General features: G+C 45.2%; 1 protein-coding gene across 1 annotated transcript in view; it reads left to right on the top strand.

Moving 5' to 3' along the window:
- The window catches only part of ZNF711 (ZFX family zinc finger ZNF711), a 207,113-nt gene that overhangs the window by 74,123 nt on the left and 107,483 nt on the right, over nt 1–25,507 (top strand). The window contains exon 5 of the mRNA XM_085607809.1: nt 3,038–3,181. Within this exon, the coding sequence (XP_085463935.1) occupies nt 3,038–3,181 (144 nt within the window). The remainder of the gene's footprint in view (nt 1–3,037; nt 3,182–25,507) is intronic.

Here is a 25,507-nt window from a genome sequence, read left to right as displayed (position 1 = left end):
TGTTTCTAAGGTGTGCCATAGACTTCCACCAGACGGATATCTAAAACACCTTTCAGAGGTTTGACATGAGTTCACTAACCAACACCTTCAAGTGACTATATCAGTCAGCTTTGTCGTGGAGAAATTCAATAATTTGTTAGCAACCAAGTCTTTAAACGCTGTGTCTTTAAAACCATCGTATGGGCCTGGCTGCCTCAGATTTTCTCTAGGGAGTGGTCTGATAGAACCAGCTCCTGTATTTTTGCACCGCTTAGAATGTCTGGAGAAGAGCCTTGGCCCAGCTAAATGAAATGAACATACCTGTTGGTACAAACTTGCCAGATCTCACACAATTCCCAATATTTTGCAGCTTCAGCTAACAGAGTCCGGCTGTTGTGTTTTGCACCATATAAGGTGATGTCACTGCTCATTGTCCTTTTAAAGTTCCCACCAATTGTATTTGAGGCCGTAATGGTTTGCTTATGCAATGAACACATAATGTCAAGAAAACTGCATGTTAGTGGAGGAGGTGAATGGGGGTTAAGGAGCTTCCATGTATGACACCCAAAGACCTTTGGCACATTTGATGAACCTATTGTATTTGACAACTTATTGTTATGGGAAGCCTTTATTAAATAAGATTGTAGACCCTCCTCAATGCCTTTGGAATCTCACCTGGAGCACTCTTGAGAGCCATCTCCACCTAGGAATGTGCTCAGTATGTGGATCTCTTGCAACATTGATATTTCTAAGGCATATGCACTGAAAGATTGAAGCACCAACCCCTTTATATATTTCCATTGAAACTGTTGAGATGTCCTGCTTAATGTCTCTGAATTGGGCTGATTCAAGTCTTATCCAAACCTGCCACTCACATTTGTTATCACCTCAATTTGGTGTTGATAGATATATCCGTGAACAAGCAAAACAAAACTTAACCTGATAACTCCCATTCCAACAATCCTTTGCCTTATATTTGTGAACCACAAGCCTCTACCTTCTTGTCTAAACCGAGGAACCTAGAACGAGAAAACCTAGTTAAGTTGTTCAACACAGTCCATACAGTCAAACCCTGAACTCAAGTGTAGCACGCATGTCTTTCATTGGGCTACCAGTATTACTCTGCAATCTCCCAGAATACAGATGTGCAAAGTTAATTTTTTTCAGTGAGTCAGAATTTGGATACAGACTGATTTGATCTATTCATGACTCTTGTTGCCTTGATCCTAGCCCTGCTATAAAAAGAAGACCTTTAAGAACACTCATTTCCTTGAACAGTTACAAGTCTAAGCTCTAATGTAACCGTTACCTTAACGCCATTAGCTGGTTTATATAATTTTCATTCTGATTGCCCCTATTTTAATCTGACATTTAATTTCAGTGAAAATGACCTAATAAATGATTACAACTTTCATGACCACACTTAATCTGTTCACTTTTTACATTTTTCCCGAATAAGCCTGCACAAGTTGTCCTGTCTCTTACAGCTTGAGTTCAGCACATCTACAAAGTTGAGGGTACATTAGGTTTGAACCTATACCTGTCTTTCAATAGCTGAGTTGTAGTACTTTGGTAGCTTTAATAGATCTTCTGTTTTCCTTCTCTTCTGGCAGACTGCATCCACTGAATCCACCCAGTCAGCAGGTGGATACGTTGAGAGTTCCTTTTCGTTTCAGTTGTGTTTTTGTTTGTTTTGGAGTGCCAGTTATTTATTTCTCTCTACCACGTCCTGAGTAGTTTTGTCTCCTGTGAACATCCCATTCAATGTCTCTCTCGTCCAACCCTTTATGATGCTAAAAATTCTGTGGTTTCACTGGAAGATGATGCAGACGTAAGGCCAGTACTTCAAGGTGTCAAAAATCCCCTTTCAGGCTTAATGTTTTCTTTTCACTTGGATGGTTATTCCCCCGTCCAAGGGTACATATTACCCTCTTTGTAGTCTTAGTTTTTCATAATTTGTTGAATTTTACAAGGGGAAAGGCCTCTTTGGAAACCCCTGCCTCCGCCTTTCATGCACCATCCCTCAAAACATCGATAACCAGGCCCCTTTCTGTGAATTGTTTTTATTGCCAAAGGATTGTTCAGCCTGAGCAACTCTCTCTCCTCATCTCCTAGCCTTGTTACCCTCTGCTCCAAAGGAGTCCTTGTGAAAGGCAGAGAGCTCAAGAACATCTTCCTAGTTAGGGCCTGTTAAGGTATGAGACCACAAACCCTGCCTTTTGGCCTTCCCTAAATCCTTTCCTTCTTCAAATGATCCACCCTGCTAATTAAATTCATTTTACAGCATGTCCTTGCTGCTAACACTATTACTTGTGTCTGTTGCTCCCGGGTAGACTTGATAAAGTATTTCCCTTAGCTGCCTTTAACCAGTGCACAATGTGGGATGCACCTTTGACATTCCTTGGTGTGCCCTGTAAAGCATTTAACCTAGTGGCCTATAAACAGTGCATGATGTCTGCTGCTCCTCTGACACTTCTGGGTAGACCTTTTGAAGCATTTACCCCAGGTGCCTGCAATCAGTGCATACTGTAGTCATATGTTTATGATGAGCAATGAAGATCCCACAATGCAGAAAGTAAAAAAAAACGAACCACATCTCAGGATCAGTTTCAAGGAGGTAGATCTTATCTGCCCTCAAAATGAACTGAAGCCATCGCCAGTACAAGACCTAATGGGGTGTTGGGCAGTGTTAAATTTCGGTTCTTCGGAGCTGCTGCCTATCAGGCTCCCATCTTTTTCCTTTATTGTAAACCTTTTAAAAGGACTCTGTAAAGTTAAACTCTACAGCTAATTGTTGACCAGAGCAATTGTAAATCTGTCTTTGCTATTTTTAAAATGAACAACAATTGAAATTAAGGAAATATAGCCTTTAGTTTGTACTGTGTTCTTTATTTAAACGATGGTTTTGAAAAGGAGCTATATGTTGAAAAGTGAGGAGTGAGCTCTTAACTGTAGAAAATGTGGTTTCACTGAACTTTAGTGAACGTGGTGATTACAACACAACATTGCAATTTGGAGTTTTTCAGAAACATAATTATTCCCTTTTTATTATGTTTAGGAGGCACAGAAATTGTTACTGAGAGTGACTTTCACAACGGACATTCTGTGGGATTAATTGAGCAGGGGGCTCTTGGAAGAATCCAGAGAGAGAAGATGGTTTATATGACTGTTAAGGATTCCTGTCATGAAGATGAAGAAATCGGTAAGTTGAACTCTTGTACTGAAAGGTTTGCTGTTTACTGTTAGGTTTAAGTCTGTTGTATCGTAAAACATGCATGTTCACTGACTAATCACTCAATGAAGGGTATCTCATCTGCACCAACCAGAGATGTAGACAGTGACTACCGAATTGCAGGCCATAAATAAATCCGGTCCAGATGCCATTACAGTGCCTTCTCACAGTGCGGCAGTAAAGGGAGGCTCTCTCCTTCAGACTTTTAGGGTACAGCAGATTACAAATGCTGACGACAGCTGGTGCCACACCTGCAGCAAACTGCTTCAGGTATTTTTAAGGGGCTTAATCAGGATTGGATGTTTGTTTATAAAGCTGAATGACTGAAGAATTGTGAGAGTCAGCAGGAGCTTTAGGAATAAGCTCCTTGTTCACCATCTTGCCTCAGCAATTTAACCCTTTTGCTGCCAGGCCCCCCCCCTCCCCACCCCCACACACACCCCGTGCTAAGCATTTGTTTGGCTATTTGGGATCATTTGCACGTAGGCCCCTGTAACTTATTAACCACATAAGGTATCCATGTCAAATTTATGTCCTTTTCTTCCAACATCATGGGGATTTTAAAGGTACCCAGGGTCTGCTGATACCCCTGGAGGGGACCCTCAAATTAGCCAAAATACAGCTAAATTGTGTTTGTTTTTGGGAATAATGGGAAAAAGTGCTGCAGATGAAAGCATCTGTTTTTTCCCCCTGCAAATGATATCAACAAAGGGTTTGTGGTGCTGGAATCCCTATCTTCCCAGCTTTCAGGGACTGACTTTTGTCAGAAAACCAAACGTTTTTGCACAGTTTTGGCATTGCCTATTTTTGCTATTTTTTGTGCTTTCAACCTCCTTTCAGTTAGTGGTAGAAATGGGTATGAAAGCAATAATGGATCCTCAAACTATACATTTCACAAAAGTAGACAATATTCTGAATTCAGCAAGGGGTTATTTTTGTAGATCCTTCAAGGTTTTTTTTATTTTCAGCTAACAGTTGAAAGTAGGAAAAATTTAAAATGAGTTGGAAAAAAACAGCCCTTTGTGCCAACGTTTTCACCTGTAACTTCTTCTAAGTATGACAGATGTTTTAAAGCAATATACCGTTACATCCGCTGAACCCTTCTAGTTGTGGGGATATGTAGGACTGGTAGGTTCACTAAGAACCCAAGGAACCCAGAGCCAATAACTGAGCAGCGTCTTGCAGTGGTTTTTATTGTGTACCGGGTATATAGCAATTTATTTGGGAAAATATAAATAGTGAAAAATCGGTATGAGAGACACCTATGTATTTCTGAAACAGGAACAAAATATAGATTTTAGAAAACAGTAGCTATTTGCACATATCCGGAATTGTGAGTACCCTTATTAGCGTGCCAATTATAGGACATTTTTCAAAGTGACTTCTTTATTACACATTCTTACATTTGGAGGGCAGAAATGCATCAAAAGTCAATAGGTAATAACAGTTGCTCCACAATTCTGTGTTCCCCTAAGTCTCCCGATAAAAATGGTACCTCACTTGTGAGTAGGCCTAGTGCCCGCTACAGGAAATGGCCCCAAACGCCACGTTGAAACAGCATTTTTACAGTGAAAACTGACCCTTTTGTTTGCAAAGTACCTAGCTGTAGAATTTGAACCCTAGCTCTGCCGGCACCTAGTGAAACCTAGTAAACCTATACATTTTTTAACACTAGACACCCAGGGGAATCCAGGATGTTGTGACTTGTCTGGCTATCACCAGGTTCTGTTACCCAAAATCCCTTGCAAACCTCAAACTTTGTGAAAAAAATAACATTTTCCCAACATTTTTGTGATGGAAAGTTCTGGAATCTGTGTGGATACACCAAATTCCACACACCCAGCATTCCCTCATGTCTCCCGATACAAATGGTACCTCACTCGTGTGGGTGGCCCAAGTACCCGCGATAGGCAAGGGCCCAAAACGTATTGAGGAGACATCAAAATTACCTATCACATAACCACCTGATTTTGCAAGGTGGGTCTCCTGGATTTTTGGCCCTGGGCTCTGCGGCCATATAGGGAAACCTACCAAACCCACACGTTTCTGAAAACTAGGCATCTGGGGGAGTCCAGGGAGGTATGGCTTGCGTGGACCACCCAACTTTTTCCTACCCAGAATCCCCTGTAAACCTCAAATTTAGCTGAAACAATAACTTTTTTTCTTAAATTTCTGTGTGGTAAAGTTGTGGCATCACTGGGCTGACACAAATTTCCTACGACCCAGCGTTCCCCCAGGTCTCCGATAATGGTACCTTACTTGTGTGGATGGCCCGAGTGCCTATGATATGGAAGGGCCAAAAACGTGTAGCGATTGAATGGGGCCCAAAGCGGGTGCTAAAGGGCAGTTTGTTTATACATTTTTAGGCTGACTCTACTTTGGACACCCACACAAGTGAGATATCATTTTTCTCTGGAGACCAAGGGGAATGCTGGGAAGTAGGAAATGTGTGCCTGCGCAGTGATTATACAACTCACACAGACATGTGAGGAAAATTTGACTTTGTAAGTAAATTTGAAATTTGTGGGGGATTCTGGGTCAGAAAACACTGAGGATCCATGCAAGCCACAACGCCAAACAAAAGTCAGTACACGCACACCACCAGCTAAGCGCCATCCATGCACACCGCCAGGCAAGCGCCATCCAAGTACACCTCCAGCCAAATGTTAATCAAGTAGAGCGCCAGCCAAATGGTATCCAAGTACACCGCCAGCCAAATGCTATCAATGTACACAGTCAGCCATGCAATATCCACGCACACTGCCAGCCAAGCACCACCCACGCATTCCGCCATCCCTGCACACTGCCAGCTAAGCAGGGCTGGACTGGGAACAGCAACCAACCCTGGCAAATTGCTGCTCGACTGGCCCTGGGGGAGGGGGGAGGAGGGAGGGCGTGCTAGTAAAAAGCACTGCTCCCGCTTTTGCTACTGGGGCCCGATATTGCAGCACTGCTGCAAAACCGGCCCCTAGTGACAAACCTGAACCCCACGGCCAGAAAACCGGCCCACTGGGGAAACGCTCGGTGCCTGCTACGGCCAGTCTGGCCCTGCAGCCAAGCACGATTCATGCACACAGCCAGCCAAGCACTAGTCCACGTATACCACCAGCCAAGCGCCACTCCACACACACCACCAGGCAAGCGCCAATCTACACACAGTCATCAAGCGTGAGTCCACCCACACCATCAGCCAAGTGCAGGTCCACACACACCACCAGCAAAATGCCAGCACATGCAGACCGTCACCCAACCTCCAGTTTACACACACACACACACTCTCCCTGGTTTCTAGTGGTTTTCCGTCCCCACTTGGATGCAGATGAGAATAAAAATATCACTGAAAAAGCCAAAAGGTTCCTAGTGGGCAGATAAGGGGCTATTGCTCCGATCTGCTTTCCGGGGGGGAAGGGGCAGAAAGCCTTTTTTGGTGGTGGGGGCATTAGCATGCCCATTCTCGGCAGCCCCCGCCCCTATGTATAAAAAAACCCAACAAAATCCCTGGTGCCTAGTAGGCTTTCTGCTCCTTCCCCCCCCACCCCCGGGGGCAGATTAGGGGCTATTGCCCCCATCTACCTCCTGGGGGACAGAAACACTGTGGGATTTTCTTTGGGAGGGGGGGTGAATTGCATTGGCATGCCCATTTTGGGCAGCCCCCACGCCTACGTATATAAAAACAAAACAATCCCTGGTGCCTTCTGCCTCCGGAGGGGGCTGAGAGACTGCAGATTTTTTTGGGGGGGTGGGTGCATTGGCATGCCCATTTTGGGCAGCCCCCACCCCTAAAAACAATTAAATATAATCCCTGGCATCTAGTGGGCTTTCTGCCCCCCCCCCGTCCCCGGGAGGAGACAGATCGGGGGCTACTTCCTCCATCTGCATCCCAGGGGAGGCAGAAAGTCTGAAATGTTGCCGTAGAGGGTTTTAGGGGATTGGCATGCCAATCTTGGGCACTTCCCAACCCTAAATTCAATTAAAACAAGCATTGGCATAGCCAATAGGTCTCGCTTTTGGGACCTTATAAGTATTTAGTTATTCAGCGCAATATCCTTGGTGCAACAACATCAACTGTTGCATGGCTAAACACTTATAAGGTCCCAAGGGCGAGACCTATTGGCTATGCCAATGCTTGTTTTTAATGCACAGAAGAATAAATGAGTCGCTGGCTTTTAGTCTTCTACAGGCCTATATTTTTTTAATCAAGCAAAAGTACTATGCATAAGCAGTCTACTTGTGCATGACCACTTTATAAGAGACAGTAGTAGATTTAATGAGGATGTGCTACAACTAATAATAAATATTTTGTTCTCGGCCTGAGGTTTAAGTGATCTGATGATCATGAAACAGAAGCGCTAAGGGTGGCAATACCCACTAACAAACCTCTGCGTCGGTGCGTGTCACTCCGATGACAGGTACGTGTTGTACTACCAGTGTTGTCAGAACCCCTTTCTGGGGCTTACGTCTCAAACATCTGCCTGCTATAGACTTGTCTGCCTGAGACCCCACAGTGCCTACATTATCATGCAGTTTGTGCGTGTGGAAAACTCTGTATACACTCCAGGTAACCGAAGTGACAGTTGGAAATGGGGGGGAAATAATGCGAATAGAAAATAAGTGAGAGGTTGGCATCATTTTTCCCGCCTCTTGGCATAATAGAGGGGTGTGTGTGCCCAACCCCTTCCCTCTGATGTGTCACTTCTAGCGTCACACCTCCTCTGCCTTAAGCCTTAAAAAAAGTTTTTGGGCTGGGTATTCAAAGCGCTTCCCTCTCTGTCTCAGCACGGGCAGCTTTAATTCTCAAGAGCTGATTGTGTAGGTTTAAGGGGCGAAGAAAGAGGTCACTGGTGTCGCGGTCCAAGGGCGCTGGTATGGGTCAACATACATCGAATTATTTTGAGCTCTTAACTGTGATGTGCACTAGTCGTGTTTCTGAAGTGTTACAAAGACTGAGTTAAGGGGGTTCGGGGACTGCTAGTATTGTAGTGTGTGCATTCGCATCGAACACTGGGAAAATGTGATGGATTTTGAACTCATTCATTTTACCACAAAGCGCTTAGATATTCGAGAATTCTAAGCGCTAGAAACTTGGATGATTAGTCGGTGTGACATCTCCCCTCTCCGCTTAATATAGTGCAAGGCAGATGAAAGGCACATCCAAGGTCCGAAAAACATCTTAAATTATTATGCTTCTAGGCAGCATGTAGATTAAATTCCCCAAAGAACCTTCGCCTCTTAACGCACGCAGTAGGCGTCAATTGTTTGGATGCGTTATTATCATATTGTAGTTTATAATAGCATGCCCCTTATCGGAACGTGTGTGTTGAGCGGAAAGCTTGCTCAAAGACCGACCTTATTTTGAAGGAAGGGTGAAAGTAGGAGAACCCCAAAAGCTAGCTAGCCGAAAAGGGGGTGATAACATAGACTGGTTAAGACATGACGTTTAGCAAGCGTCAACTAGTCTTAAGAGCTGCCAGCTCGATATTCAGTGTAATGCCCCTACTACCCATTCCCAGCGCGCACTCGCACACACTCACATCCCACCCAATCAAACAAATGTTATAAAGTTTTCTTTAATATAGTAATTTCATTTTTGGATAAAATCCGCCGTAAGGAAAATGCAAAATCAGTAATGTTGTAAGTTGTACCAATGCGGTAGGTGATCTTAATGGAACAGCACCTTAGACTGGTTTTAGTTAATTCATTTTGGGGGGAACAAAGGCCCCTCTCCAACGATGCCTCTCCTGACTTTCTATGTGCTCTGGGGGCTGAGATAGCCCCCTGAGCATGTAGTAAGTGAAACTGAAATGAACCCTATCGGCTCATTTCAGTTTCGGTTTCAATGAAATGCCGTCAGCACCGATGGGCATGCTGATTCTCATTTCAGGGAAACCACACATACAGCCCCGGGAGCTGGGGAAGGTCTCCCTCACCTCTCAAGGCTGTTGGGGGAGGGGGGGGTAAAGGAAATCCCTCTGGTACCCGCACCAGTGGTATTTCAAATGGCTTGTGCAAGGACGGCCGGGAGCCACAAGATTGTATGAATAATTTGAAGGGAGCACAGTGCTCTTCCTTGCATCATCATATTTCTTCAGTTGGCTTACGATTCTGCATCTGGTCATAAGATTTATCTCGAAACAGTTCTGCTATATCTCCTTCATGCTCTTTCGTTCTCTACCTGTGGATATGCCTGCGAGAAACTGTTTCTACAGCTCATGAAATTGAGCTTTGCATGTTGTTGCTATGTACACACTCCCATGCTCAGCACTCAACCATTCCTGTGTATATGCACATCCATACTAGCCATTTACCCACAGTACCATATGGATTGGAAACTGTTTCTCTTGTGCTGATCAAATTCCTTATGCATGGCCTCACTGCGACTCTTTGTATCATCTCTTGGATTTATCTTTTGCTCCAATTTCTGATCAATTTAGCTTACTCTGCAACACTCTCGAATGCAAATATTTTCATTGATTGATTGCAGTAACTGACCTGCATAACCTCTGAATCTCATGTATGGGCAACAGTCATCCATTGGCCAATTGCAATGTGTGTTGGTAATAGATCTTACCCTAAGTTTACTTACTGAGTAAGGGTGAACGAACCAGTTCCTAAATGGTCGCTGGATTTTATCACTAGGAAGAAGAGTCGGGGTAGGGTGTTTAAGCTATCTGGTGCCATCCTGAGCAACCTTGGTACTGTTAATGCAAGGTATCCCACAAAGATTCTCCTACATGGAGGTTGTTTTCACTAACTCTATGCAAGTGGTGCTAGTGACCACTGGAAAAGTAAAAATACTCTGCAACTTTTACTGCGGGTCCGGCCCCCTCCCCTCTCTCCGTCCCGAAATAAAAGTGTACCCTTTGCAACCTGTACCAGGGAGGGCAAGAATCCTTAAGGTGATTGCACTCTTTTCTCAAAAGAGGGATCACAAACCTTGGCCTGATGAAGATCCATAAGGTGCAAGATGCGGTGGGGAAATCCCGTACTCAGAATAAGGTCTCTAGAACTGCTAAAGCGGCAAGAGCCCAGAAAATGAGGTGGGACACAGTGGTAACGCTACACAGGAAGAATTAAATGTGGGAAGCAGTTCAAGCGTTAAATTGAGTGAGACCCGAGATTGCTCACTGGAGTCTGAGAGAAGCTTTTGTTCAGGGCTGGCAAATGTGACACAAGAAACAAACCAACTGATTTATTCCCATAAAACCCCTTCAGAGCAGGGCGAATCCTCCTCTAAAGATCCAGAGCTGCCACAGGATAGCATATTAGACAAGCTGCAAGAAGCTGCAGCAGAATTGCAAGAAGCAAGCATTCATGGAGAAAACCCCATGTACCCACTGTTTGGGTTTAAAAGAGGAAGGACGGCAGGGGAAGATGGCTGGAAACCATCAGTCTCGAGGAGCTTTGACCCAGGGTGCTAGCGGTGTCACACACATCCTTGATTCCTGCGACCCCAGGGTGTATTCAACCAGCTTCGTTAGCAATAATGATGAAGTTACTGAAAGATATGTTAATATCTCAAATTGCCCTCAGCTGGTTGTAGGTAGCCCAAGTTCACCATATCGAATGCCTTCTCAAAATCAATAAAAAGTAAGGCTAAGTCAGAAGGCAGAAGATGACGATGTGCCAGGGTGACATGAAGGTGTCAGAGGCCATGCTCGTGCTACAGGCGGCATAAAGCCACATTGATCTGGATGTATCAGTGTGGAGGACTTGTTTGAGATAGGTGGCCAACAGTGTGACAAAGATCCTATCTTTCCTGTTGATGAGGGATGTTGGACAGTAATCTGCACAAGCTGTGGAAGGAGGGTGATTTTTTGGAATCACCACAATCTTGGTGGTGTCGATCTCTGGGGAAAGGTGCCTGTCTGACCCACTTCCTTATAGAAGGTAAGGAGTTGAGGGGCAGGATATCGTGAAATGTAGTGTAGTACTCTGCGGGAAAGCCAACGGGGCAGGGTTGTTCCTGGGAGCCAACGCTGATGAGGCCTTGGCCTAGAAGGGCTCGTCCAGCATTCGGGCTTCAGTCGGGATGGATGAAGGAGGGGAACTATGGTGAGAAACCGAGCAGAGTAGTCTGCGTCCCTTCTGGGGGGAGCCGTGTATAAGCGGTGGTAGTAGTGGGCAAATATCTGCGTAATCTCAGAGAGGGTATTGGAAGAGTCACCGTACTCATCAATGATTTCAGACACAATTCTGGTCACTTGTTGGCAGGAGACCAGCCAGTATAGCAGCTCTTCGTTTTTGTTCCCCCAACCTGTAAATTCTGGTCGTTGTGGCAAGACAGAGATGTTTGGCGGCTTCCAGGGATTGGAGACCTGTTTCTTCATAGAGGAGACTCAGTTGTCGGGGTGGGTCACTACAGGGATCTGTCGCAAGCCTGTCTTCCAGCCGGAGGGCACGCACCTCGAGCTGAGTGACGTGGTTGGAGTGGGCAAGTTCCTGTACCCGAATGTGCGCCCTGGCAAACCCTGGTATGGTTGCTTTACTGGCGGCCCAGACGGTGCCAACAGCTGCGACAGATCTTTCATTACTATGGAAGTAGGTTTGGAGTTCAGCGCTCAGGGTCTGAACATTGGTTTTATACTGGAGATACCAGGCGTTGAGGTGCCACATGGGGCGTAGACCATTCCTGGGGGAACCAAGACAGTGGAGGTACAGGGATGTTATTAATATAGCTGCCAGGCCCATGAGGTGTTAGCAGTCATGGCTGAAATCCTCCGACCTGAACTGTAGACCTCCTATTGACCTACCATTCAAATGAAAGAGCTTGTTTTTTTCTGTAACAGATGAGGCATATTAGCCAAATTACCGAATGCCATCCAAGCTGTACCAACCCAACTTATGCCTCTTTTACAGCCTGCAGGAAAATGCTGTTCTTCCAGAGGCATCAAAAACAACAAGGTGATGGGTGGAATGCCTGAATTAATCTCAGCCACTGACAGTCGCTCGGGCTGCATCCCAATCCATTGTTTTTTGTCCCACCATGCCACCACGGTTTGGACCCAGCCATATTCAAATCAGTCTTAACCCTGCTCATCGTGGGAATAGTCCAGCCCGAACTGCCCGGCCAGGTCCTCCCTGAACTAGAACACAGAACCGGTTTCACCCTAGTTAGGCCACTTCAGACAGTTATAGCTTAATTCCAGTGGCACGGTGAACCCGGGACCTACATCTCTGCATACCTGGTGCACTTGGGGCGTCAAATACAAAAAAAAACAAGGTAATGGCTGGAATGCTTGAAATAATCTCAGCCACTGTCAATCGCTTGGGCCGCATCCCAATCCATTGTTTTTTTACCAACCATGCCACCTCGGTTTGGACTCATGCAAATCAGTGTTGATCCTGCTCCTCATGAGAACAGTCCAGCCTGAACTACCAGGCCTGGTCAGCTGGGTCTGCCCAGACTTGGGTCCCAGGCTCACTGTAGCACCGGAGCCAAGCTATAACCAGCTGAAGAGCCCAAAAGAAGGGCAAACTGTTCCTGAGTTGCTTGTGTTCCGGTTCAGGGAGGACCTGGCCGGGCAGTTTAAGCTGGACTGTTCCGATAAGGAGTTGGGTCAAGGCTGATTTGCATATGGCTGGATCCATACTGAGGTGGCATCGTAGGCAGAAAAACAATGGATTGGGATGCAGCCCGACAATTGCCAGAGGTTGAGATCAATTTAGGCATTCCATCCATCACCTGGATTTTGCATTTGATGCCTTAAGTGTGGCAGGTATGCCCAGACGCGGGTCCCGGGCTCACTATGCCATTGGAAACCAAGCTGTTGCTGGCTGTAAAGCCCATAACTGTGAAACCAGTCCTCGGTTCCTTGTGTTCTGGTTCAGGCAGGACCTGGCTTGGTGATTCGGGCTGGACTGTTCCTGTCAGAAGCGGGGTCAAGTCTGATTTGCATATGGCTGGGTCCAAACTGAGGTGGCATGGTGGGCGAAAAGCGGATTGGTATGCGGCCTGAGTGATTGCCGGTGGCTGAGATTAATAAAAGCATCCCTTCCATGACCTTGTTGTTTTTGCATTTGACGCCCTAAGTCTACCAGGTATGCACAGACGTGGGTCCCAGGCTTATTATGCCATTGGAACCAAGCTATTGCTGGCTGTAGAGCCCATAACTAGGACAAAACCGGTCCTGGATTGCTTGTATTCCTGTTTAGGGAGGACCTGGCCTGGCAGTTTGGGCTGGACTGTTCCCATGAGGAGCAGGGTCAAGGCTTATTTGCATATGGCTGGGTCCAAACTGTGGTGGCATCGAGGGTGAGAAAACAATGTATTGGGATGCGGACTGAGAGATTGCCAAAGGCTGAGATTAATTTAAGCATTCCAACCATTACCTGGTTTTTGCATTTGATGCCCTAAGTGTGCCAGGTATGCCCAGATGTGGGTCCCGGGCTCACTCTGCCATTGTAACCAAGGTATTGGTGGCTGTAAAGCCCATAACAACCATGAGACAGTTCCTGGACTGCTTGTGTTCCGGTTCAGTGAGGATCTGGCTTGGTAATTCGGCTGGACTGTTCCTGTGAAAAGCAGGGTCAGGGCTGATTTTCATATGCCTGAAGTGGCATGGTGGGCAGAAAAATGATGGATTGAGGTGCGGCCTGAGTGATTGCCAGTGGCTGAGATTAATTCAAGCATTCCTTCCATCCCCTTATTTTTTTGTATTTGACACCTTAAGTGTGCCAGGTATGTCAAGATGTGCGTCCCAGGCTCACTGTGCCACTGGAATTTAGCCATTACTGGCTAAAGAGCCCTAACTAGGGCGAAACCGGTCCTCGGATGCTTGCGTTCCTGTTCAGGGAGGACCTGGCTTGGTAGTTCAGCTGTTCCCATGAGGAGCAGGGCCAAGGCTAATTTGCATGTGCCAGAGTCCAAAATGAGGTGGCATGCTGGGTGGAAAAATTATGGATTGGGATGCAGCCCGAGCGATTGCCAGTGGCTGAGATTAATTCAAGCATTCCATCCATCACCCTGTTTTTGCATTTGATGCCTTAAGTGTGGCAGGTATGCCCAGACGCGGGTCCCGGGCTCACTGTGCCATTGGAACCAAGCTATTGCTGGCTGTAGAGCTCATAGCAAGGGCGAAACCGGTCCTGGATTGCTTGTGTTCCAGTTCAGGGGGGAACCTGGCCTGGCGGTTTGATGTGAACTGTTCCCATGAGGAGCAGGGTCAAGACTGATTTGTATATGGTTGGGTCCAAACTGAGATCGCATGGTGGGTGAAAAACAGTGGATTGGGATTCAGCCCTAGTGATTACCGGTGGTTGAGATTAGTTCAATTGTTCCATAAATCACCTTGTTTTTGCTTCTTCCAGAGGTAGGTAGGCGGCGAGGAGACAGTTCAGGGAAAGAACATTATTGCTTCCCCTGCAAAGGTGAGTATCTCCCAGTGACTTTTTATGATTTAGCCACCCTTCTCCGCACCATTTGAGTAAGTCCAGTCCACAGTGGTGGGGGAAGGTTTTACTTTCACTAGCATTACTAGAAAGACCACCAAAGACTCGGGGGTCTTCTCAGTGAATGACTATCTTCTGCAGCGTCCAAGGGCATCACTATCCAGGCCGCCTCGACCCAAGTTCACAACCCAAGAGCTTTGCACAAGGTAGTCAGGTTCCTCCTGTTAGGTCCAACATACCAGATAATCCCCCAGAGATGAGAGAATATGCTCACTACTACATTGTAAGGGAAAAGGCTGCTGATGACTGCCCCTTATATCTCTGTGATCTCATTATGTTCCTCTTGCAGCAGAAATTAATTTGAGATTGGCCTAGGTATTGGCAGCTGCACAGAGTAAAGAGTGTCTGTGCTTAGTGCACCTTCAAGGAATACTTTTCCATAGTCATTTGGAAGTACCTTCATTCATGGAAGGAAACAAAATCTAACCGAGCAGGAAACTGCCATTTGGTCTCATTGCAGCTTCTTAAGTCTTTGTAAAGATTATAGCCCATGTGGCGGCCTTCCTGCACCAGAAGATGGTTCCCTGCTTACTTCCACCTTGACAGATGTCTCATGTGAGTGAAGACTAAGGACGATGGAAACTCTGTCTTAGCCATACCGTAGCGACCTTTCTGTAAACTCGGGCTTTCAGTAAACTACCTTATATCTGTTTTGGGTGCATCTTGGACGATTGTTTTGCTCTTCAGCTTGGCAAAGCCCGTTCCTCATCCAGAAAGTGTGACTGCCATCAGTAGCTTAGGGGCTCATCTTCTGACCAGACAGCCAGATAGTCTACCTCAAAGTCCATGACCTTGTAAAAGAACTTGTCGTCCTGCCTCATTCTATTATATAGTCATGGAACTCCTTGGTGACTTACAATAGCCTTATAAAGTATGGCAGGTTGTACTTTATCCCATACATAATAACATTTTGAGTGAGAAAGAACACACGTTTGTGACAGAAGTTAAGCAATGAAATTCTATGAGGCAAATGAAGCAGGAAAGCTCCTTGTTAATTACGTATATTGTAGTAAAGGCAAAACAGAATCAAGTAGCTACTTCACTACAACTATTGAATAATTTGTTTAAAATTGTAGATAAATACATCTCCGAATTCTTATACAAAAAAAATTAATGAATGAAATACATATTTGAAGAAGATCCAACTCCACAAACGTGATGGAAATAGCAGAAAAACACTTATTAAAAACTACAACAGAAATCCTACATGTAATACAGTCCATGAAATTTGGGAAAGCACCTGGTCCGTCCAGATGGCCTAAACGGCAAATTCTAGAACACTTTCTCACATATTATAGAACTGCTTGAAGCTCTGTTCTCCACCTTTGCAACCTCTGGTAAAATTGAGGGACAGCCACAAAAGCTGCAATAATACCTAAAGAAAGTACAGATGCTTTAGGAGCAAAGAATTATAAACCAATTTCCCTTATTAATCTTTGTTCTTCATCCATAGTGGGATGTTCAAACCTAAAGTGGCAAGGCAACTGAATAACATACCCTCATATCTGGTTTTGCAAAGAGTTAACATGCTCAGTTGCCCACAACGAAACAAAAACACTGGCCAAAATTCCACTATCGGATAATTTTGTTAAAATACTAGATAAATACATCTCCATATTCTTATAGCATTAAAAACAATTCTGAGTTGCTTTGCTAAAGTTGAGATTGCAGAATATGTTGGAGTTGCAGCCTGACTGTGTTAGAAACAGCCTTCCTCATCAAACAAGGAGCATAGAACTTCAGGATTTAAAGTAGGTCATTCTCATGATGTCATTTCCAATACTGTATAATGTCTCAAAAACTACATAGACAATGGAATACAAAATGAATAAGCCTTAATGTGCCTCTCTATGGTATAATAGTGGCATCAAACTCTATGACAATAGACCCTCTGGGAAGAATGGGTGGAGAAAGGGATAGTAGCAATCAAAGACCCAGGCTCAAAAGAGAATCTCGTTGCCTTCACTGAATGACAATCTAAATATGAATTAACAAACCTTGATGTCTAAAAGTCTCAAATTCAAAAACGGCTGTAAGCTCGGTAGAGTACTTTTATCTTGATTTTTCTACTCTCATTCATGGACTCTTTGCATCTGGCACATGGCTGCAAAGATCTACATGATTTTGTCCCAAATAAGTCCACACTCACCCTAAAATTAATCAGCAAATGGAACTCTATCTGTTAGGATTGTCTCCTCCCCTCAAACCCATACCCGAAGATAATTGGTCAAACATTTTCTGATCCTCCCTTCCAGCTACAATTGCCCCCTGGCTCACTCAGTCCAGATTCTGAACAATTCACAATGCCTTTTGTAACCCAGTCAAACTTTTCGAATGAGACGGGAAACACGCTAATAAATGCTGGAAATACTGAAAAGAAATAGGCAACTTGAAGCATGGTATATAGCTCCATACACATTAAACCCTTCTAGGATGAGGTTTAAACTCTATACAAAATATATTTCACTTATAGTTCGACCTCTGTCCTCGGCGTATTCACAGTCTCTCTGACTCCACCAACAAATGATAATGACCTGGTAATTAATTACCTCTGGTTAGCCCTTAGGCCTGTGTACGCGCTGCATCCTTAAAATCCTACACCTCAAGAACACTCCCACAGGTTGGATGGATCAGAGACCATGATCACCTCAATTTCATAAGGCAGGGTGTCCCATGATAAGGTATAAAATCAGTATATCAAAAATACAGTCAAAAAGTGAATGCTAGGGTGGAATTGTAAAATGTATAAAGGTTTATTACAAAAACTTTAAAAAGTACAATACATAAAGTGCAGATGCGGTAAATCTAATTTAACTGCATTAAGTCATTGCCATGAAGGCTCTTAGTAATTGGACAATACAGAATAATAGGCCAAATTAAAAGTATACTAAGTCTGTATTATGTAGCAAAGTCCGTAAGAAATCAGACAGCATATCTAGTAGCACAGGGAAGGTCTGTAAAAGATCTGGCTCATATCCAAAATATGTATTGGAAATCTACCAATAGGACAGCATGAAAAATGCAGAATCATTGTGGTGCGAGCAAGGAAATACATTTGAAATGTATCAGGATTTAAAATAGTCATACAGTCCCCTCATCTAACAGACCGTGTTACATAATTATCGCATGCACAGCAACACATTTATTATTTATCTGTGTTAATGTGCTGACAGTTTTAGAAGCGAGGTGATCCACAAGCGTAGATAATCTTCTAATTTTTATTTCGTTCATATCCACTCCAGTAGATGAAATCATAGCACTAATACATCTGGCTCAGTTTGCCCAAAACCTCCTTGTCCTCTCTTCAACCAACAGCATTTCAATAACATGGTAAACTCGAGGGAATACCAAAGCCAGATAGCAGGAACCACCCAATTATGAGGTAGGTGAAAATAAACAGTCTTGCCACATACATTATATATTCCTCTAATTATTGGTTCTTAATCAACCAGAAATTCACCATTAACAACATAACTTCTTTCACACTCACTCTCTCCCACAAACTCTATTGACCTAACTCCTGTACATTCATGATGCACCATACACAAGTCACCCTTTCAGTTATCCTCTATTCTCTATCTTGGATACAAATTTGTAGTCTTAAATTCTTTTTCTCACTTAATCTGTTTTCTAATTATCCTTTCCTTTTATACTTCCAGTATTTCAAAATTGGCACTCTTCTCCTCATTATATTCTTTAACAAATTCACACTCCTCTTTACTAAAACGGCATGCATTTAGTAATTTTAATAATCTGATAGAAACTTCTAGCCACAGATTCCTTACCTTAGAATATTCCCCAGGAGTCAGACTGGATCCGGAAATGTTCGAGCAGTACCTCTGCACGCCGGTAGGTGGCTTCAATCAGCTCTATGTTGGCGCTGGACGTGACGTGCACGGTGCCTATATAGGCGTACCCCAGAGCGCTGACATCCGTTCTTTTCTTGCCATCAGTGCAGATCCAGAGATGGCGACCTTAGTACATTTTTTGGACGACTTTTTTTTACATTTTGTTGACCACGACCATTTTGGAGCTTTTTGCTCCCAGTGTGTGTAGGAATATCCCCTAAAAAACGTTTGACATTTAAACCATATAGTTCCTGTCATAAACCTCTTTCTGTGACTGACCTCCACAAGATTTGCCTCTGGTGCCTGGAGCTGGGCCACAGCTCCAAGGCCTGTTCCAACTACAATGCCATGAATACAAAGGCAGTTCAGGAGCGTTCTTTAAAGCTCCTGCTCACCCGGCAGTCAACTCTACGATGCTCCAGGTACCGGTCGTGGAGAAGATCCTGGACCACTTCTCTGAGCCATTTCCGACGCTCATCACGCTTGAAATCGTCGGGTAAGTCCCATTAAGAAATTGAAGAACTGTAAGAAGTTGCATCACTCTTAGACTTCACCGTGCAGGTCCATTCTAGCCCCCGCTCCCATGTGTCAGCCACGAAGCCGGAGTCTGGCTGCCTGACTCAAGAAGTTCCCAGAGCCGGAGCAACCCCCACCCAGTTAAAAGAATTTTATGAGGCCATGCACCTCATATTTGGGGAGGCTGATCCTTCGGGTCCCATCGGTTTGGTAAGTGCCCCTGCTGAAACCCCACCAGTGGGTCCACCTTCTGTGTCATTCAAGCCCCATAGATCCATTCTTGGATCAGGACTGGCTCCAGTCGCAAGACTGCAACCTTCCAAAAGGATGGTCTCAGTGACATTGTTTCCATAGTCATACCTGACTGATACGGAGCCGCACTAGCGTTGCCTGATTTAGACTCCGGTGCTGGCCAGAAACTAACCTTCCAAGTCTGAGATGGGGCTTACTTTTTTCAATGGGGCCTGTAGGGAGTACGATTGGGAGAGATCTGAGGATCCTAATTGCTACCCTAACCCCTTGTAAGAGTCTGAAGAAAACTGGTCAGAGGAACTGGCGTATGCCAGTGGTTTGGACACCTTCCCAGACACTGACTTAGTATCTCCTCCTAGTGTGGCTATGGAGAAAGAGGCATCCTTTGCCATGGTGGTGAGGAGGGTGGTTGATAACCTGGACCTTACGGCGCCCTCCGTGGCAGTCAAGACGAACTTCTTGACAAAGTTGCTTCAGCCGAAACCCATCCCAAAAAACCTCTCATCCCAATTAATGAAGCCCTCACTGATGTCCTCCTTGGGGCAAGGGCCAAGCCCTGCACAGGGGCTCCTGTGCACAGGACGATTGACCGCCACCACTGCTGCACTACTAAGGACCCAGCTTTCCTCGCCTACCACCTCACCCTAGAGAGCCAAGTTGTCTAGGCCTCAACATCCATAGTTAGCCTGGTGCGTTCCCTACCACAACACCAGTTATGGAATACAGGAGGCTGGACGCCTTCAGCAACAGAATGTTCTCTTTCGCCAGCCTTTCACTGTACTCTGTGAACACCCCATGCCTTTTGGGCTGATATTCCCACACAGTTTAGGATTCATTGCTTCTGCCGATGGCGGGGACGCAGCAAAGTTCACCGTGCACTTCAAACTGGATATGACCAACTCGCTAGGTAGAGCACTCCGACACATCACTTGGCTGAGATGATCTGACTTTTTGGGGGATGCCCATGCATCCCTTATGGACATGTCCTTCAATGGTGACTGCCTCTTTGGCGAAAAGACAGATTTGGGGCTCGAGTGCTTTTAAGATAGCCCGGTCGTTCGGATTCTCCATGGACCCATGCCGGCCCCACTCAACCTTTCACCCATTCTGTGGCTATGGTAGGGGCTACAAACCGAGTCCATTCCCACCCAGCCACCAGGGTCAGCACACTCAATCCTTTCTTTTCGTGGTTGTGGACGAAGTCCCCACAAACCCCATGGGACCAAAGGCCAGAGGACTGCCCAGTCCTACAAGCCCACCTTGCAGTCACAGCCTACAAACCTCTTTCATTAGCCCTCTCACCATCATGGACAACCAGTAGGATCCAGCACCACCTGCCCTGGTAGCAGTCCATAACATTGGACAGATGGGTGCTCTAAATTGTTCAGCACAGTTACACTCCTCTATTCATCTAAACCCCGCCACCATCTAAACCCCGCCACCCAAGCCACCATCCTCGGATGGGCCAATGGAGGGCCACCTCTCCCAGCTCCATCAGGAAGTGCAGTCTGTTTTTTTGGTCAAAGGAGCGTTCATAGGGTGCCTGCATCAGAAGTAGGTTGGGGTTGCTAATTCTTTTACTTTTTGGAGGCCAAAAATGACAGAGGCCTCCACCCTATATTAGACTTGCACCCTCACAAATAGTTCCTGAAGAAGGAGAAATTCAAGATGCCCACGTAAGCTCAGGTCCTGTCTGCCTTAGACCCTGGATGGTATTGTTGGACTTGCAGGACTCCTATTTTCATATACCTGTCCTGCCTGCCCACAGGCGTTACCTGTGGTTCACGGTAGGCCACGCGTTCTTTCAGTTTGCGTGCTCCTTTTTGACCTTACCAGTCACCTCGGGTGTTCACAAAGGCAATGGTGGTGGTCACAGACCATCTGTGGTGGTCAAGGGTTCCAGTCTTCCCCTACCTCCATGACTGGCTGTTAAAGACTCCGGTGGACATCCTGCATGCTCTGGGGCTCACTAGCAATGGGCCGAAGTCACACTTGACTCCTTCTCAGATGCTCACTTTCATCCGAGCTATGCGGGACACAGTGACATTTCGGGCCTATCCTCCTGAGTGGTGAGTCCAGGATATGCAGGCTATGATTCTGATATGTCAGCCTTTATCCTGGACTTCAGTGAGACTGACTTTGAGGCTCCTGGGCCTCATGGCCTCCTGCATTCTTCTGGTAACACATACCCACTGGCATATTCTGGTTGTGCAGTAGGACCTGAAGTTCCAGTGGGTGCAGCATCAGGTGAATCTCTCCAAGCTTTCCAGATATATGAGGGAACTACCAAAGATCTTCAGTGGTGGCTGACGAAGCATAGCTTAGTGAGCGGCAGACCTCTCTTTCTTCCCAACCAAGAGCTGATACATCACTCCTTGGTTAGGATAGCCATCCGGTAGAGGTGGAGATCAGAAGCCTCTGGTCACCAGTGGAGTCTCAGCTCTACACCAACCTGTCGGAGTTGAGCGATTAGCATGGCATTAAAAGCCTTCCTTCCTTCAATAAAGGGAAGGCTAGTTCAGGTGTTCATGGACACCACCGCCATGTTGTATTGCAACCAGCATGGTGGGGTTATGGACCCTGTGTTAAGTGGACCTGTGTCTCTGGAAATGACTGGAATGTCAGGACATTTTCCTCGTCTTACATCACCTGGTGGGATCTCTGAATGCCAGGCTGGACGAACTCAGCCAGCAATGCCTTCAGGATCACGAATTGCGTTTCCACCCAGAGGTGGTGCAATCTATCTTCCGTGACTGAGGAAAACCTTGGCTAGATCTATTTGCCACTGTCCAGAATGTGCTATGTCAGTACTTCTGCACGCTTGAGTTTTCAAGGCAGCTCTATCTTGGAGACACATTTCTTCTGAAGTGATATTCAGGACTCATGTATGCCTTTTGTCGATACCACTCTTGCCCATTGCCCTCGAGGAGATCAGGAACTACGGGGCTTAGTCATCCTAGTGGCTCCGGATTGGGCACGGAGAGTATGTAATCTCGAATTCCTGAGTTTGAGCATTGGTCCTTCTATCGGGCCGCCCTTTTGGTAGGAATACCGGACACCGCAATAGTGCAGGGTCCTGCAGACGAACCCGTGCATGCTCGCTTTTATGCATAATATTGAGTGGCGGGAACTGACAGTCTTTGACCTCTCTGCAGAAGTCTGCGATCTCATTCTTGCAGCAAGGCATCCCTCAACCAAGACAAAATATGCCTGCTGATGGGATATGTTTGTGTCTTGGTGTTCTACCAAAGATGTTGATCCTCTTTCTGCACCTTTGCCTGAGATGCTGTTATTTGTTCTGTGGTTAGCCTGGCAAGGCTTTGCTTTGGGCATAGTTAAAGGGTATCTTTTGGCCATATCGGCTTTCTTGTGGTTGCCGTATCAGCCCTCCCTGTTCAAGTCCTCTGTTGTGACTTGTTTTCTGAAAGGTCTTAAACACCTGTTTCCTCCAGAACCCTTCATCCTGCCCCAATGCCACCTGACTTGGTTTTAACATTTTTTATGTACTTGCCCTTTGAGCCTACGCACAGCTGCCCTCTGCATCTCTTGATCATCAAAAATTTATTTCTGGAGGCCATTGAATCGGCCAGGAGGGTTAGCAAGCTGCGAGCACTCTTTGTGCACCCGCTTTACACCAACTTCTTTCCAGACAAACTGGTTCTAAGACCTCATTCCATCGGAAAGTGCTGATAGCCTTCCACATCAGCCAGACCATCACATTGCTGACCTTCTTTGCTCTGCCTCACCCTTCCAAAAACGTGGAGAGACTCCATCGCCTGGACCCAAAAAGAGCATTCTCGTTCTACATTGATTGTACTAGAAAATACTGTTGGACAGTCAACTCTTTGTTGGTTTTTCTGGAGCAAAGAAAGGAAAAGCTGGGCAGAAACAGACCATCTCCATATGGATTGTACTATTTATTAGGATCTGCTATGCACTGTCCAATAAGCCTGAGGGCTTGCAGGCTCACTTCACCAGAGCCACTGTTACGACCACTGCGTTGGCTTGCAGAGTCCCTGTCCTGTACATCTGTCAGGCTGCCACGTGGGCATCTCTGCTCTCACTTACCCTGTCAGGCTGCGACGTGGGTATCCCTGCACACATTTACCAAGCATTACTGCCTGGACAGTCAGGTCTGTCTTGAAGGGCATTTTGCCCCTTCAGTCCTCCAGAGCTTCCTGTTCTCGATTTGTTTGCTGTCCATTATACTGGGAGGTTTTGCTTGGGTATCTGTTGTAAGATAAGGCATCTACGACTAGAAGTCTCTATCACATGAACAAGTTGCTTACCTTTGGTCACTCCTTTTTTGCTACAGACTCTACCTACACGCAGATTCCTTCAATAAATCAAACTTCAGTTTGTTTCTCTTTCAGTTCAAGATTCTATTTCTTCTTCTGGATACTTTAGTAAGAGGCACAAATAATGGTTTTCTTGCAAAGTGTCTAGTTCCAGAATTTAACAACTATTAAAATATGCAAAAATTCAAGGTGGTTCTTCTACTTCATCTCCAAAGATGAATTGGCAACAATTCGCTGGATTGTAGACTTCTACATCTGAGCTCTTCTTCTTCGGACATGGATGTTAGGCATGCCTATGTCGTCCTTTCGAAAATTGGAACAGTTTAAGCTTAATGAAACACACACTTGAGTGATCTGTACTTTGTTGGGAATTCTCTTTCTTGTTGATTGCTTGGCAATTCACTGTCACTGTTCTCAGAATTCTGTTTTTGCTCTAATTGAATCTGAACTTTCATTCTGCCAGTGTCTTCTTTTGCAAGTTCTCTTTGCTTCTTTAGACTACTTGCACTCTCTTGACTCTTGTTCCTTCACTTGGGACTACTGCTGAATTTACTGCTGAAACTACTGCTGAATCTTCTTCACTCAGTGATCAGCATCAGTTATTCAAGTCAATGTAATTTGCTTTTTTCTATTCTTGAGACTCAAATTTTCAGCTGACGTTTTTCATGAAATGGATCAAAGACTGTTTCTTCCTGTTACTCATGATTGTGCTATAGTTCTTCACTCTGATTTTCAAATTGAAACCGGCTAGTGGTACCTTCTCCAAGATCTTCACTGTTACCAGTATCACCAACTTCACCAGTATCAGGATTCACTTCTCCATTTACGCCCTGTGGATCAATGCTGCAAACTTAAGCTTGACATCATTGTTTGTGGTCACTACTTTTTCATCTGCTGTCTTCACTCTTCTCGTGTGAGGCACGTGGATCCACTGCGGGATTCGAGCACACTTTACAGCAGTGTTACACAGAAGCATAACTTGATGTGGCCCCTTCTCTCTCAGCTCCTAGCAGCTCTTGTGAACATGCTTCTTGATCAGAATCCTATTGCCTGGTTGTAAGGGATGACACTGAGTTTCTTTTGTTGATGCTGTTGCCACATTTACCTGATGAGAGACCGATTTTACCACATCAGCCAGACCTCTGCAGTAATCTAATTCGATATCATCCGTTATTGAAGCAGGTGTTGCTAAAGGGATGAATGCTACTCTCATAGCCCCACCCATCAAAATTTCACAGGGCAAGAGATCAGTATTTTTGTCCAGAGTGTTTCTAATACACATTTTAGCCAGCTTACTTTTGATGGGGTCATTCATCTTTTCCACGATTCCAGGTGGTTGTGGACGATAACTACAATGGGACTTCTGTTCAATCTGAAGTACAATAGATAACTTTGGGATCTAATTTTTAAAATCAGATCACTACGGGGGAATTTCTGTTCATTCTGAAGTACAACACATAATAACTTAAGGATCTCCTTTTTTAAATGAGTTCCTTGATCTTTCTCAATAGAGGTTGGCAAAGCACATTTTGGTATTAACTCTCTAAAGGTGTGGTAACTGTCAAACTGTCACTTCTTCTAGTTTGGTTAGACTCAACCCATTTGGGGAACAAGCAGACAATCACAAGAACGTATTTAAGCCCATTACAAGCAGGTGTTCCAATGAAATCTGCTCTACATCTTGTAAATGGGCTTTCTGATTTGCCTATATGACTCCTTTAAACTAATACGCTATATTTTACTGCTCAACAGGCAGCCAAAAGTGCAGTTACCTTGCAGACAACAGGGTCATGATTTGAAAGGTGCAGCAGCACCGGGCCTAAAAGCCACCAAATATTGCTATATTTTACTACTAAACAGGCATTCACAACAGGCATTAGGGTTATTATTTGAATGGTGCAGCAGGTGCATTGCCACCAGGGCCAAACTTTGTT

This window comes from Triturus cristatus, chromosome 5_2 (genome assembly GCF_964204655.1).
Source record: "Triturus cristatus chromosome 5_2, aTriCri1.1, whole genome shotgun sequence".
NCBI lineage: Eukaryota > Metazoa > Chordata > Amphibia > Caudata > Salamandridae > Triturus > Triturus cristatus.
The sequence above is the reverse complement of the archived record's forward strand: the minus strand, read 5'-3'. Positions and strand labels throughout refer to the sequence as shown.